General features: G+C 45.4%; 1 protein-coding gene across 1 annotated transcript in view; it reads right to left on the bottom strand.

Moving 5' to 3' along the window:
• LOC140478684 (rhodopsin kinase grk7-a-like) overlaps nucleotides 1-13,179 on the bottom strand; it is a 48,995-nt gene extending 35,816 nt beyond the window's left edge. Inside the window, exon 1 of the mRNA XM_072571956.1 lies at nucleotides 12,495-13,179. Coding sequence (XP_072428057.1) covers nucleotides 12,495-13,097 — 603 coding nt within the window. The 5' untranslated portion in view covers nucleotides 13,098-13,179. The remainder of the gene's footprint in view (nucleotides 1-12,494) is intronic.
• Between the last annotated feature and the right edge of the window lie 1,047 nt (nucleotides 13,180-14,226).

The raw sequence follows: 14,226 nt of genomic DNA, 5'->3' as shown, positions 1-14,226 counted from the left end.
GAGCAGCAAAAGGACAGGTGGTAGTTATAGCAGACTCTATAATTCGGGGAATATAAAGCATTCTTTGTAAACAGGATACAGAGTCCAGTCTATGGCGTGTTGCCAGAGTGAGGGACATCCCTGACCAGCTTGAAAGGATATTGGAGATGAAGATGGAGGATCTGTTCAGGGATTATGAGGAGCTAGGAACCAAATTAAAGAACAGGTCCTCAAGGGTTATAATCTCCAGATTACTGCCCGAGCCGTGTGCAAATTGGCGTAGGGACGCGAGAATAAGGGAAGTAAACACATGGCTAGAGGAGTGGTGTGGGAAAGAGGGGCTCCTTTCCAATGGGACACTGGCATCAGTATTAGAACAGGAGGGATCTGTACTGTTGGGACAGTCTCCACCTGAACCGAGCTGGGACCAATGTTCTAACGGAAAGGGTAAATTGGGTGGTCAACAGGACTTTAAACTAAAGGACTTGGGGTGAGGGGGAAGGAAAGGGTAAAACTCCAAGGAGTATAATGGCCAATAGGAAACAAAACAGCAGGTTTTCATCTGTGGGATTGGATTCAACTGCATGGAAAAATATGAAAGACATGACAGAGAAGTTGTTGAAGTCTCCATCACCGACACAAACAGGACAGAGTTTACGGAAAGGATTAACAATCAAACTTCAAGCACACTGGACAAACAAAAGGCAATGAGAAGAGGGACGGTTAATACAGGACTGAAGATGTTATATCTGAATGCATGCAGTATAAGGAACAAGGTAAATGAGCTAGTGGCACAGATCGAAATTGGCAGGATTGATGTGGTGGGCATCACGGAGACATGGATCAGGATTGGGAGCTGAATATCCAAGGATGTATATCCTATCAGAAAGACAAGCAGATGAGCAGAGGGGGTGGGGTGGCTTTATTAGTAAGGAATGAAATTAGATCAATAGTAAGAAACAAAGTAGGGTCAGATGGTGTCGAATCTGTGAGGATAGAATTGAGGAACCACAAAGATGAAAAAAAACATTGTTGGAGTTATGTCCAGGCCTCCAAACTGTAGTCAGGAGCTGGGGCACAAGATGCACCAGGAGATAGGAAAGGGTGTGTAAGAAAGGCAAAGGTAGTGATCATGGGGGATTTCAATACGCAGGTGGACTGGGAAAATCAGGTTGGTAGTGGATTGGAAGAAAAGGAATTTGTGGAATGTCTATGAGATGGTGTTTTGGAGCAGTTTGTGGTGGAGCCCATGGGGGAACAGGCAATACTGGATTTAGTGTCATTCAATGAGGCAGACTTGATAAGGGTGCTTAAGGTGAGGGAATCCTTAGGAGACAATGATCATAGTGTGATTGCATTTACTCTGCAATTTGGAAGGGAGAAGATAGAATCAGAGATAATGGTATTACAGCTGAATAAAGCCAACTACAGAGGCACGAAGGAAGAGCTGGGCAGAATTGACTGGGAGAGGAGCCTCATAGGAAAGGCAGGAAATCCTGCAATGGTAGGAGTTTCTGGGAGTAATCCAAGAGACAGAGCAGAGATGCATCCGAAGAAAAAAGAAACATGGTAATGGGAGGATGAGGCAATCATAGCTGATGTGGGAAGTCAGGGGTAGCATAAAAGCAAAAGAGAAAGCATGTTGCGAAGGACAATGGGAAACCAGAGGATTGGGAAGACCTTACAAAGATCAACAGACAGCAACAAAAAATGAAATAAAGAGGGAAAAGATTAAATATGATGGTAAGCTAGCCAGTCATGTTAAGGAAGACTGTAAGAGTTTCTTTAGAACATAGAACATAGAACAATACAGCACAGAACAGGCCCTTCGGCCCACGATGTTGTACCGAACTTCTAACCTAGATTAAGCACCCATCCATGTACCTATCCAAATGCCGCTTAAAGGTCGCCAATGATTCTGACTCTACCACTCCCATGGGCAGCGCATTCCATGCCCCCACCACTCTCTGGGTAAAGAACCCACCCCTGACATCTCCCCTATACCTTCCACCTTTCACCTTAAATTTATGTCCCCTTGTAACACTGTGTTGTACCCGGGGAAAAAGTTTCTGACTGTCTACTCTAACTATTCCTCTGATCATCTTATAAACCTCTATCAAGTCACCCCTCATCCTTCGCCGTTCCAACGAGAAAAGGCCGAGAACTCTCAACCTATCCTCGTACGACCTACTCTCCATTCCAGGCAACATCCTGGTAAATCTTCTCTGCACCCTCTCCAAAGCTTCCACATCTTTCCTAAAGTGAGGCGACCAGAACTGCACACAGTACTCCAAATGTGGCCTAACCAAAGTCCTGTACAGCTGCAACATCACTTCACGACTCTTGAATTCAATCCCTCTGCTAATGAACGATAATACTCCATAGGCCTTCTTACAAACTCTATCCACCTGAGTGGCAACCTTCAAAGATCTATGTACATAGACCCCAAGATCCCTCTGTTCCTCCACCTGACTAAGAACCCTACCATTAACCCTGTATTCCGCATTCTTATTTGTTCTTCCAAAATGGACAACCTCACACTTGGCAGGGTTGACCTCCATCTGCCACTCCTCAGCCCAGCTCTGCATCATATCTAAGTCCCTCTGCAGCTGACAACAGCCCTCCTCACTGTCCACAACTCCACCTATCTTCGTATCATCTGCAAATTTACTGACCCACCCTTCGACTCCCTCATCTAAGTCATTAATAAAAATTACAAACAGCAGAGGACCCAGAACTGATCCCTGCGGAACTCCACTTGTAACTGGGCTCCAGGCTGAATATTTACCATCTACCACCACTCTCTGCCTTCGACCGGTTAGCCAGTTTTCTATCCAATTGGCCAAATTTCCCTCTATCCCATGCCTCCTGACTTTCCGCATAAGCCTACCATGGGGAACCTTATCAAATGCCTTACTAAAATCCATGTACACTACATCCACTGCTCTACCCTCATCCACATGCTTGGTCACCTCCTCGAAGAATTCAATAAGACTTGTAAGGCAAGACCTACCCTTCACAAATCCGTGCTGGCTGTCCCTAATCAAGCAGTGTCTTTCCAGATACTCGTAAATCCTATCCCTCAGTACCCTTTCCATTACTTTGCCTACCACAGAAGTAAGACTAACTGGCCTGTAATTCCCGGGGTTATCCCTATTCCCTTTTTTGAACAGGGGCACAACATTCGCTACTCTCCAGTCCCTTGGTACCACCGCCGTTGCCAGTGAAGACGAGAAGATCATTGCCAACGGTACTGCAATTTCCTCTCTTGCTTCCCACATAATCGTAGGATATATCCCGTCAGGCCCGGGGGACTTGTCTATCCTCAAGTTGTTCAAAATGTCCAACACATCTTCCTTCCTAACAGGTATCTCTTCTAGCTTAACAGTCAGTTTCACACTCTCCTCTTCAACAATACGGTCCCTCTCGTTCGTAAATACTGAAGAGAAGTACTTGTTCAAGACCTCTCCTATCTCTTCCGACTCAATACACAGTTAGTGGGCGGCACGGTGGCACAGTGGTTAGCACTGCTGCCTCACAGCGCCAGAGACCCGGGTTCAATTCCCGCCTCAGGCGACTGACTCTGCGGAGTTTGCACATTCTCCCCGTGTCTGCGTGGGTTTCCTCCGGGTGCTCCGGTTTCCTCCCACATTCCAAAGATGTGCAGGTCAGGTGAATTAGCTATGCTAAATTGCCCGTAGTGTTAGGTAAGGGGTAGATGTAGGGGTATGGGTGGGTTGCGCTTCGGTGGGTCGGCGTGGACTTGTTGGGTCGAAGGGCCTGTTTCCACACTGTAAGTAATCTAATCTAATCTCCCACTACTGTCCTTGATCGGACCTACTCTCGTTCTCGTCATTCTCAGGTTTCTCACATACGCATAAAATGCCTTGGGGTTATCCTTGATCCTATCTGCCAAGGATTTTTCATGCCCTCTCTTAGCTCTCCTAATCCCTTTCTTCAGGTCCCTTCTGGCTATCCTGTATCCCTCCACTGCTCTGTCTGAACCCTGTTTCCTCAACCTTATGTAAGCCTCCTTCTTCCTCTTTACTAGACATTCAACCTCCCTCGTCAACCAAGGCTCCCTCACACGACCATTTCTTTCCTGCCTGATCGGTACATACATATCATGGACACGTCGTATCTGCTCCTTGAAAAAGTTCCACATTTCCACCACATCCTTCCCTGACAGCCTATGCTCCCAACGTATGCTCCTCAAATCCTGTCTTACAGCATCGTAATTTCCCTTCCCCCAATTGTAAAATCTACCTTGTTGTGCGCACTTATCTCTCTCCATAACCAAGGTGAAAGTCACAGAATTGTGGTCACCATCACCAAAATGTTCACCCACTAACAAGCCCAGCACTTGTCCCGGTTCATTACCGAGTACCAAATCCAATATGGCCTCCCCTCTGGTTGGACAATCTACATACTGCGTTAGAAAAGCAAATGTATAAAGTTTAGATGTATAAAGTTCAAAAGTGAGGCAAAAATGGACATTTGGGCTGCTGGAAAATGATGTTGGAGAGAGAGAGTACTGGGGAACAAGGAAATAGCTGAGGTACTGAATAATTACTTTGTGTCAGTCTTCACGGTGGAACATAGAACAATACAGCGCAGAACAGGCCCTTCAGCCCTCAATGTTGCTCTGACTTGTGAACCCATCTAAGCTCATCCCCCTACACTATCCCAAAATCATCCATGTGCTACCCAAGGATTGTTTAAATCTCCCTAATGTGGCTGAGTTAATTACATTGGCAGGTAGGGCATTCCACGCCCTTACCACTCTCTGAGTAAAGAACTTGCCTCTGACATCTTTGTCAGAAACGAACTTTTGTAGTGAATGAAACCTTTGAAGAGCAGGTGTGCATGCTGGAATAGATAGAGATAGAGGAAGCTGATGTGCTGAAAATTTTCTCAAACATTAAGATTGACAAGTCACCAGGCCCGGACCAGATTTGTCCTCGGCTGCTTTGGGAAACGAGAAATGCAATTGCTTCACCATTTGCAAAGATCTTTGCATCCTCGCTCTCCACTGGAGTCGTACCTGAGGACTGGAGAGAGGCAAATGTAATTCCTCTCTTCAAGAAAGAAAATAGGGAAATCCCCGGCAATTACAGACCAGTTAGTCTCACATCTGTCGTCTGCAAGGTATTAGAAAGGATTCTGAGGGATAGGATTTATGACCATCTGGAAGAGCATGGCTTGATTAAATGCAGTCAACATGGCTTTGTGAGGGGCAGGTCATGCCTTGCAAACCTTATCGAGTTCTTTGAGGATGTGACTAGAAAGGTTGATGAAGATCGAGCAGTGGATGTGGTGTATATGGACTTCAGCAAGGCATTTGATAAGGTTCCCCATGGTAGGCTCATTCAGAAGGTCAGGAGGAATGGGATACAGGGGAACTTAGCTGTCTGGATACAGAATTGGCTGGCTAACAGAAAACAGCGAGTAGTAGTAGAAGGAAAATATTCTGCCTGGAAGTCTGTGGTGAGTGGTGTTCCACAGGGCTCTGTCCTTGGGCCTCTACTGTTTGTAATTTTTATTAATGACTTGGATGAGAGGATTGAAGGATGGGTCAGCAAGTTTGCAGACGACACAAAGGTTGGAGGTGTCGTTGACAGTATAGAGAGCTGTTGTAGGCTGCAGCGTGACATTGACAGGATGCAGAGATGCAGAGATGGGCTGAGAGGTAGCAGATGGAGTTCAACCTGGATAAATATGAGGTGATGCAATTTGGAAGGTCGAATTTGAAAGCTGAGTACAGGATTAAGGATAGGATTCTTGGCAGTGTGGAGGAACAGAGGGATCTTGGTGTGCAGGTACATAGATCCCTTAAAATGGCCACCCAAGTGGACAGGGTTGTTAGGAAAGCATATGATATTTTGGCTTTCATTAACAGGGGGATTGAGTTTAAGAGTCGTGAGATCTTGTTGCAGCTCTATAAAACTTTGGTTAGACCGCACTTGGAATACTGCGTCCAGTTCTGGTCGCCCTATTATAGAAAAGATGTGGATGTTTTGGAGAGGGTTCAGAGGAGGTTTACCAGGATGCTGCCTGGAATGGAGGGCTTATCTTATGAAGAGAGGGTGACTGAGCTCGGACTTTTTTCATTGGAGAAAAGGAGGAGGAGAGGGGACCTAATTGAGGTATACAAGATAATGAGAGGCATAGATAGAGTCGATAGCCAGAGACTATTTCCCAGGGCAGAAATGACTAACACAAGGGGTCATAGTTTTAAGCTGGTTAGAGGAAAGTATAGAGGGAATGTCAGAGGTGGATTCTTTACACTGAGAGTTGTGAGAGCATGGAATATGTTGCCAGCAGCAGTTGTGGAAGCAGGGTCATTGGGGACATTTAAGAGATTACTGGACATGCATATGGTCACAGAAATTTGAGGGTGTATACATGAGGATCAGTGGTCGGCACAACATCGTGGGCTGAAGGGCCTGTTCTGTGCTGTACTGTTCTATGTTCTATGTTCTATCTGTCTTAAATCTATCACCCCGCAATTTATTTAGATTCCCCACAGTGTGGAAACAGGTCCTTCGGCCCAACAAGTCCACACCGACCCTCCAAAGAGTAACCCACCCCCCTCTGACTAATGCACCTAACACAATGGGCAATTTAGCATGGCCAATCCACCTGACCTGCACATCCCAATTTATAGCTAAGCCCACCTCGTACAAGCTGACGTCATCATCCTAGGAAAAAGACTTTCACTGTCTACCCCATCTAATTCTCTGATCATCTTGTATATGTCTACTAAATTCCCTCTTAGCCTTCTCCTCTCCAGTGACAACAGACCTAAGTCCCTCAGCCTTTCCTCATAGGACCTTCCCTCCAGACCAGGCAACATCCTGATAAAATCTCCTCTGCACCTTTTCCAATGCTTCCACATCCTTCCTGTAATGGGGCGACCAGAACTGTACACAATATTCCACATGCGGCCACTCTAGCATTTTATACAGTTGCAGCATGATATTGTGGTTCCGGAACTCAATCCCTCTACCAATGAAACCTAACACACCGTATGCCTTCTTAACAGCACTAGCCACCTGGGTGGAAACTTTCAGGGATCTATGTACATGGACTCCAAGATCCCTCTGCACATCCACACTACCAAGAATCTTTCCAGTTACCCAGTACTCTGCCTTCCTGTTATTCTTCCCAAAGTGAATCACCTCACATTTATCTGCATTGAGCTCCATTTGCTACCTCTCAGCCCAATTCTGCAGATTATCTAAGTCCCCCTGCAGCCTGTAACATTCTTCCAAACTGTCCACTACTCCACCGACTTTATTGTCATCTGCAAACTTACTAACCCTGTGTTTAAGTCATTTATAAAAATGACAAACAGCAATGGTTCCAAAACAGATCCTTGTGGCACACCACTAGTAACCAGACTCCAGGCTGAATATTTTCCATCAACCACCACTCACTGCCTTCTTTCAGAAAGCCAGTTTCTAATCCAAACTGCTAAATTACCCTCAATCCCATGCCTCTGCATTTTCTCCAACAGCATACCGTGTGGAACCTTATCAAATGCTTTACTGAAGTCCATGTATACCACGTCAACTGACCTGCCCACATCCACATGCTTGGTCACCTTCTCAAAGGCCTCAGTGAGGTTTGTGAAACATGACCTGCCCTTGAGGAAATCATGTTGACTATCTGAAATCAAATTGTTGCTTGCTAGATAATCCTATCTCTTACAATCCTTTCCAAAACTTTTCCTACAACAGATGGAAGGCTCACTGGTCTATAATTACCTGGGTCATCTCTGCTGCCCTTCTTGAACAGTCCTCTGGTACTAAACCCGTAGACAATGACAACTCAAAGATCAAAACCGAAGGCTCCTCTATCTCCTCCCTAGCTTCCCAGAGAATCCTCGGATAAATCCCATCCAGCCCAGGGGACTTGTCTACTTTCATTCTTTCTAGAATTGGTAACACCTGTTCCTTACTAACCTCAATCCTTTCTAGTCTAATATCTCGTATCTCATGCTTCTCCTCAACAATATTATTCTTTTCCTGACTGAAAACTGATAAGAAACACTTGTTTAGCACCTCTCCAACCTCCACAGAATCCCTCTGCACATCCACACTACCAAGAATCTTTCCAGTTACCCAGTCTTTAACTGGCCCTATTTCTACCCTAATCATCCTTTTATTCCTCACATATTTATAGAAAGATTTAGGGTTCTCCTTTATTGTATTTGCTAAAGACTGCTCTCTTTGCTCTTCAGAATTCTCTCTTTAAATCTTTCCGAGCTGATCTGTAACTCTCCATCGCCTCATCTGAACCATCTCATCATCAAATAAGCCTCCTTCTTCTGCTTAACAAGAGATACCATTTCTGTGGAAACCACGGTTCCTTTACCTTATTGCTTCCTCCCTGCCTGACAGGGACATCCCTATCAAGACATGAGTAAGATCCCAAAAACTCAAGAGAGTGAGGGGCGGAGTTGAGTATGGTGGCCATCAGGAGAAAGTGAGGACTGCAGATGCTGGAGATCAGAGCTGAAAATGTGTTGCTGGAAAAGCGCAGCAGGTCAGGCAGCTTCCAAGGAGCAGGAGAAGAAGGGCTCATACCCGAAACGTCGATTCTCTTGCTCCTTGGATGCTGCCTGACCTGCTGCGCTTTTCCACATTTTCAGCTATGGTGGCCATCACCAAGGAGAAGGTGCTAGAAAAACTGAACGGCCTGAAAGTGGATAACTCACCTGGACCAGATGGACTACACCCCAGAATTCTAAGGGGGATAGCTGAAGAGATGGTGGAGGCATCTTTCAGGAATCGCTAGAATCAGGTAGGGTCCTAGAGAACTGGAAGATCACTAACGTGAAATCCTCTGTTTAAAAAGGGAGTAATGCAAAAGATGGAAAACTACAGACTGATTAGCCTAGCCTTGGTCATGGGTTAGAACCTAGAATCCATTGTGAAGGATGAGATTTCTGAATACTTGGAATTGCATGGTAAAATAGGGCAAAGTCACCATGGTTTTCATCAAGGGGAGGTCATGCTTGACAAATCTGTTCGAATTCTTTGAGGAAGTAATGAGCAGGTTAGACCAAGGAGAGCCAATTGATATTATCTATGTGGACTTCCAGAAGGCCGTTGACAAGGTGTTGCACAGGAGGCTACTAAGTAAGGTAAGGGCCCACGGTGTTAAAGGCAAGATACTAGCATGGATAGAAGCTTGGCTGTCTGGCAGAAAGCAGAGAGTGAGGATAAAAGGGTCTCCCTCAGGATAGCAACCGGTGACTACTAGTGTTCCACAAGGGTCGGTTTAGGGACAACTTCTCACTTCATACATTAATGATCTAGATAAAGGAACTGGGGGCATTTGGGCTAAGTTTGCAGATGATACAAAGGGGCAGAGGAGGTAGGGAAGCTGCAGAAGGATTTGGACAGGTTAGGAGAGTGGGCAAAAAAGGGGGCAGATAGAATACAACGTGGGAAAGTATGAGGTCATGCACTTTGATAGGAAGACTAGTAGCATGGACAAGTTTCTAAATGGGGAGAAAATTAAGAAATCTGTAGTTCAAAGGGATTTGGGAGTTCTGCTCCAGGATTCTCTTAAGGTAAACTTGCAGGTTGAGCCAGTCGTTAGGAAGGCAAATGCAAAGTTGGCATTCATGTCAAGAGGACGAGAATATAAAAGCAGGGATGTGGTTCTGAAGCTCTGTAAAGCTCTGGTCAGACTACATTTGGAGTATTGTGTGCAGGTTTGGGCCCATATCTCAGGAAGGATGGACTGGCCCTGGAGCGGGTTCAGAGGAGGTTCATGAGAATGGCTCCTGGAATGAAAAGCTTAACATATGAGGAGCATTTGAGGACTCTGGGACTATACTTGATGGAGTTTAGAAGGATGAGGGGGGATCTAATTGAAACTTACAGAATACTGAATGGCCTGGACAGAGTGGATGTTGGGAAGATGTTTCCATTGGTAGGAGAGACTAGGACCCGAGGGCACAGCCTTAGAGTAAAGGGAAGACCTTTTAGAATGGAGATAAGGAGAAACCTCTTCAGAAAATGGTGAATCTATGGAATTCATTTCCATAGAAGACTGTGTAGGCCAGGTCATTGAATGTATTTAAGACTGAGATAGGTAGGTTCTTGATTGTCAAGGAATCAAGGGTTATGGGGAGAAAGCGGGAGAACGGGGTTAAGAAACCTATCGGCCATGATTGAATGGTGGAGCAGATTCAATGGGCTGAATGGCCTAATTTCTGCTCCTATGTCTTATGGTCTTCTTACTTCTCTCATCGCATTTTCTAGTGGTCCAATGTCCACTTTCGCCTCTCATTTTTTGCACTTTATATATCTAAAGAAACTCTTGCAATCTTTTCTAATATTACCAGCTAACGTACCCTCATATTTAATCTTCTCCCTCCTTATTTCTTTCTTCATTGCCCTCTGTTCATCTTTGTAAACTTTCCAATCCTCTAAGTTCTCACTGCCCTTGACCACATTATATGTTTTCTCTTTTGCTTTTATGCTACCCCTGACTTCCCTAGTCAGCCATGGTTGCCTCACCCTGCCTGTACCATGCTTCCCTTTCCTCAGAATGAATCTCAGCTGGGTCTCCCGAATTACTCCCAGAAACTCCTTCCATTGTTGTTCCACTGTCTTTCCCGCCAGGCTCCTCTCCCAATGAATCCTGGTCAGCTCCTCCCTCATGCATCTGTGGTTGCCTTTATTCAACTGTAATGCTGTTACCTCTGATTCCACCTTCTCCTTCTCAAATTTCAGACTTATCTCCTGAAAGCAAACATTTCTCCCTATCTCCCAATGCTCGTCATAAATTTGTCGAGAGTGTGGTGCTGGAAAAGCACAGCAGGTCAGGCAGCATCCAAGGAGCAGGACAGTTGACGTTTCGAGCAAAAGCCCTTCATCAGGAATGAGGCTATGAGCCGAGGGGGTGGTGAGATAAATGGGAGTGGGATGGGGCTGGGGGGAAGGTAGCTGAGAGTGCAATAGTTGGATGGAGGTTGGAGTAATGGTGATAGGTCGGAGAGGAGGGTGGAGCGGATAGATGGGAAGGAAGATGGACAGATAGGACAATTCATGAGGGTGGTGCCGAGTTAGAAGGCTGGGACTAGGATAAGGTGAGGGAGGGGAAATGAGGAAATTGGTGAAATCACATTGATCACGTGTGTTGGAGGGTCCCAAGGCGGAAGATGAGACGTTCTTTCTCCAGGCTTCGGGCGGTTAGCGAGTGATGATGGAGGAGGCCAAGGACCTGCATGTCCTTGGCAGAGTGGGAGGGGAAGTTAAAATGTTCGGCCACGGGGTGGTGGGGTTGGTTGGTGCGGGTGTCCCGGAGATGACCTGTGAAGTGTTCTGAGAGTAGGGTGTCCTGTCTCCCCAATGTAGAGGGAACCGCATTGGGAGCAACAGATACATGATTTCTGTGGGGAGTTTCTGGGTTGTAAAACTGGGGCTCACCAATGTGGTGTTCAAACAATCTTCCTGTTGGGGTGGTGAAGGAGGTATTTAGCATCCTGGCCTTCATTGGTTGAGGCAGCGAGTATAGGAGTTGGGATGTTATGTCACAGTTGTATAAGTTGTTGGTGAGGCCACACTTGGAGTATTTTGTACAGGTTTGGTCATCATCTTATAGGAAAAATATAGTTAAACTGGAAAGAGTGCAAAGAACATTTACAAGAATGTTGTCGGACTAGTAGACCTGAGTTATCGGGAGAGGTTGGCCAGGATAGGACGTTATTAATTGGAACAATGAGCAGTGACCTTATTGAGATATATAAAATCATGAGGGGCATTGATAGGATAAATGCATATAGTGTTGTTCCCAGGGATATGGATCAAATGTAGACAATTGGAGCTAGCTGAGTGAGCACCATGGTCAGCATGGACTAATTTGGGCTGAAGGACCTGTTTCCACCCTGTATTACTCTATGACCCTGTCCTGGGCTGCCAGGGAGGAGAAAGAAACTCACTTTGGAGGGGGCCACTAGAAAAGAGAAGAATAATAGAATCCCAAAAGTGTGGAAGCAGGCCATTCAGCCCACACCAACCCTCTGAAGACCCACCCGATCCCCATAACCCTGCATTTCCCATAGTCCATTCACCTATCCTGCACATCTTGGAATATGGGAGGAAACCCACACAGACACAGGGAGAATGTGCAAACTCCACACAGACAGTTGTCTGAGGGTGGGATTGAACCTGGGACCCTAGCACTGTGAGGCAGCAGTGCTAACCACTGAGCCACCATGCCACCCTCAGCTCATATCAAAGGAAGATTTAAAATACTGAACAGTAAAAGACTGCAGATATCCCCTGGTCAGCATTGTAGAGGGGTCTCTGGCTACCCTGAATGGCCAGTGCTGGCCTAATGGCCATGCAGTTGGGGGAGGGATGAAGGAGGGGTTTGAAACTGCAGGTATCCCGAAACCAACAGTAAAATATCAAACATGCTGGAAAACTTAAAACAGGAATAGGGAGTACTGGACAAACACAGAGGCTCCTTCAAAACAGGAGTCTTCTTACCTCTCCAAATCCACCCTTGCCCAACACCCTAAACTGATAGAAGTATTTCTCAGTTATAGGTTGTCGCTCAAATGTTTTCCACTGCAAGAACTTGGTGAAAAATGGACTGTTTTGGAAGTCTTGGAAAGGTTGTCCGGCAAGGAACATTCTAACTTCTGCCTGAGCCATTGGCAAGAGTTCCTCAAAATCCTTTTCTGTTGCATCTTTACATTTATCGGCCAGATCCTGGCTGAGGAAGGAGAGATAGTTCTTCGAATCAGGTTTTAGAAAGTTAGTGACGATGTTCTGCCTGAGATTGTCTTTCACCCCATCTTCTGCCAGATAAAAGTCAGTCACTTCATTTACAAACTCCACAGCACCTTGATATTCTGGAACAGTTGCTGTAAACGTATGAAACAACTTCTTGCCAATTGGCTGTCTCTCACACACACTCTCGTAGATAATATCAATATTTTGTTTGACTGAAGCACTTTGCTGATGGCTTGGCAGAGCTAAACTCTGTCGCCTCTTTCTCATCTCCTTGAAATCGCCATCCACACTCTTCCTGGCTTGCAGGTAAACCGTGTTGGCTATCAGGTTGTCGAGTGCTCCCATGTCACACATGTTGCCTTCTTTTTGTTAAGCCTCCCACCGTGTGAAAATATTTGAGAATCTGTCTACACCTAGTATCGCTGCGATCCGATGTTTTTTTGTACCGTTATATACCTCCCAGATTCCCCTAAGTACATTAAGATGTTCTATTCAGGAGATTATGATGCCTAAGCGGTTTCTATCTAAGTAGATTTCATTTTTCGCCTTTAGTTTAGTCAGTGGCCATCATGAAACGCGATTGCTAACATATTTGGAAGTGCTCAGCTACATGTTCGTCGAGTTCAGCAGTTTTCCTAACTTGTCCCTTTCACCTTATAAATTCTTGTTGATAACTCTGTACAGCAGCAAGCATTTTGAAAGAAACTATGTTCAGAAATTTAATTTTCATCAAATGTAATTAATTTTAAAATTTAAAACAATACATGAAAATAAACTATGAGTAAAATTTGGAAGCTTATACGTTGCAATTGAGGTCATGTTGCTTTTTCAAATGTTCAAAAGGATAATTCTATCACAGGGTTATTCTACTGTATCTAAAGCCCATGCACATTTTCTGATGGAGCTGTGCATTATGTTTGGTGGAAACACCAGAGGCCTACAGTGATGTATAAATTTAAAGTAAACTGTGACTACCGGATATTGCAAGATACTTTATAGTGAACAGGTGACGGAAAATGACAAAGGAGGAGGGGGTGAGACAAGTGGAGCAATGATATTATCACTGGGTTTATCATTCAGTAGTCCAGGTTATTACCCTGGATACCAGGAGTTCGAATCTCAGCTCAGGATTCGGTGAAATTTGATTAGATTAGATTCCTGACAGTGTGGAAACAGGCCCTTCGGCCCAACAAGTCCACACCAACCCTCCAAAGAGTAACCCACCCAGACCCATTTCCCTCTGACTAATGCACCTAATACGATGAGCAGTTCAGCATGGCCAATTCACCTGACCTGCACATCTTTGGACTGTGGGAGGGAACCGGAGCACCCAGAGGAAACCCACGCAGGCACGGGGAGAATGCACAAACTCTAAACAGACAGTCACCCAAGACTGGAATTGAACCTAGGACCCTGGTGCTGTGAAGCAGCAGTGCTAACCACTGAGCCACCATGCCACCCAAATTCAATTAAGCCAGGAATT

This window comes from Chiloscyllium punctatum, chromosome 6, assembly GCF_047496795.1.
Source record: "Chiloscyllium punctatum isolate Juve2018m chromosome 6, sChiPun1.3, whole genome shotgun sequence".
Lineage (NCBI taxonomy): Eukaryota > Metazoa > Chordata > Chondrichthyes > Orectolobiformes > Hemiscylliidae > Chiloscyllium > Chiloscyllium punctatum.
Note: the sequence above shows the minus strand (reverse complement) of the source record. Positions and strands in the feature narration are given on the sequence as shown.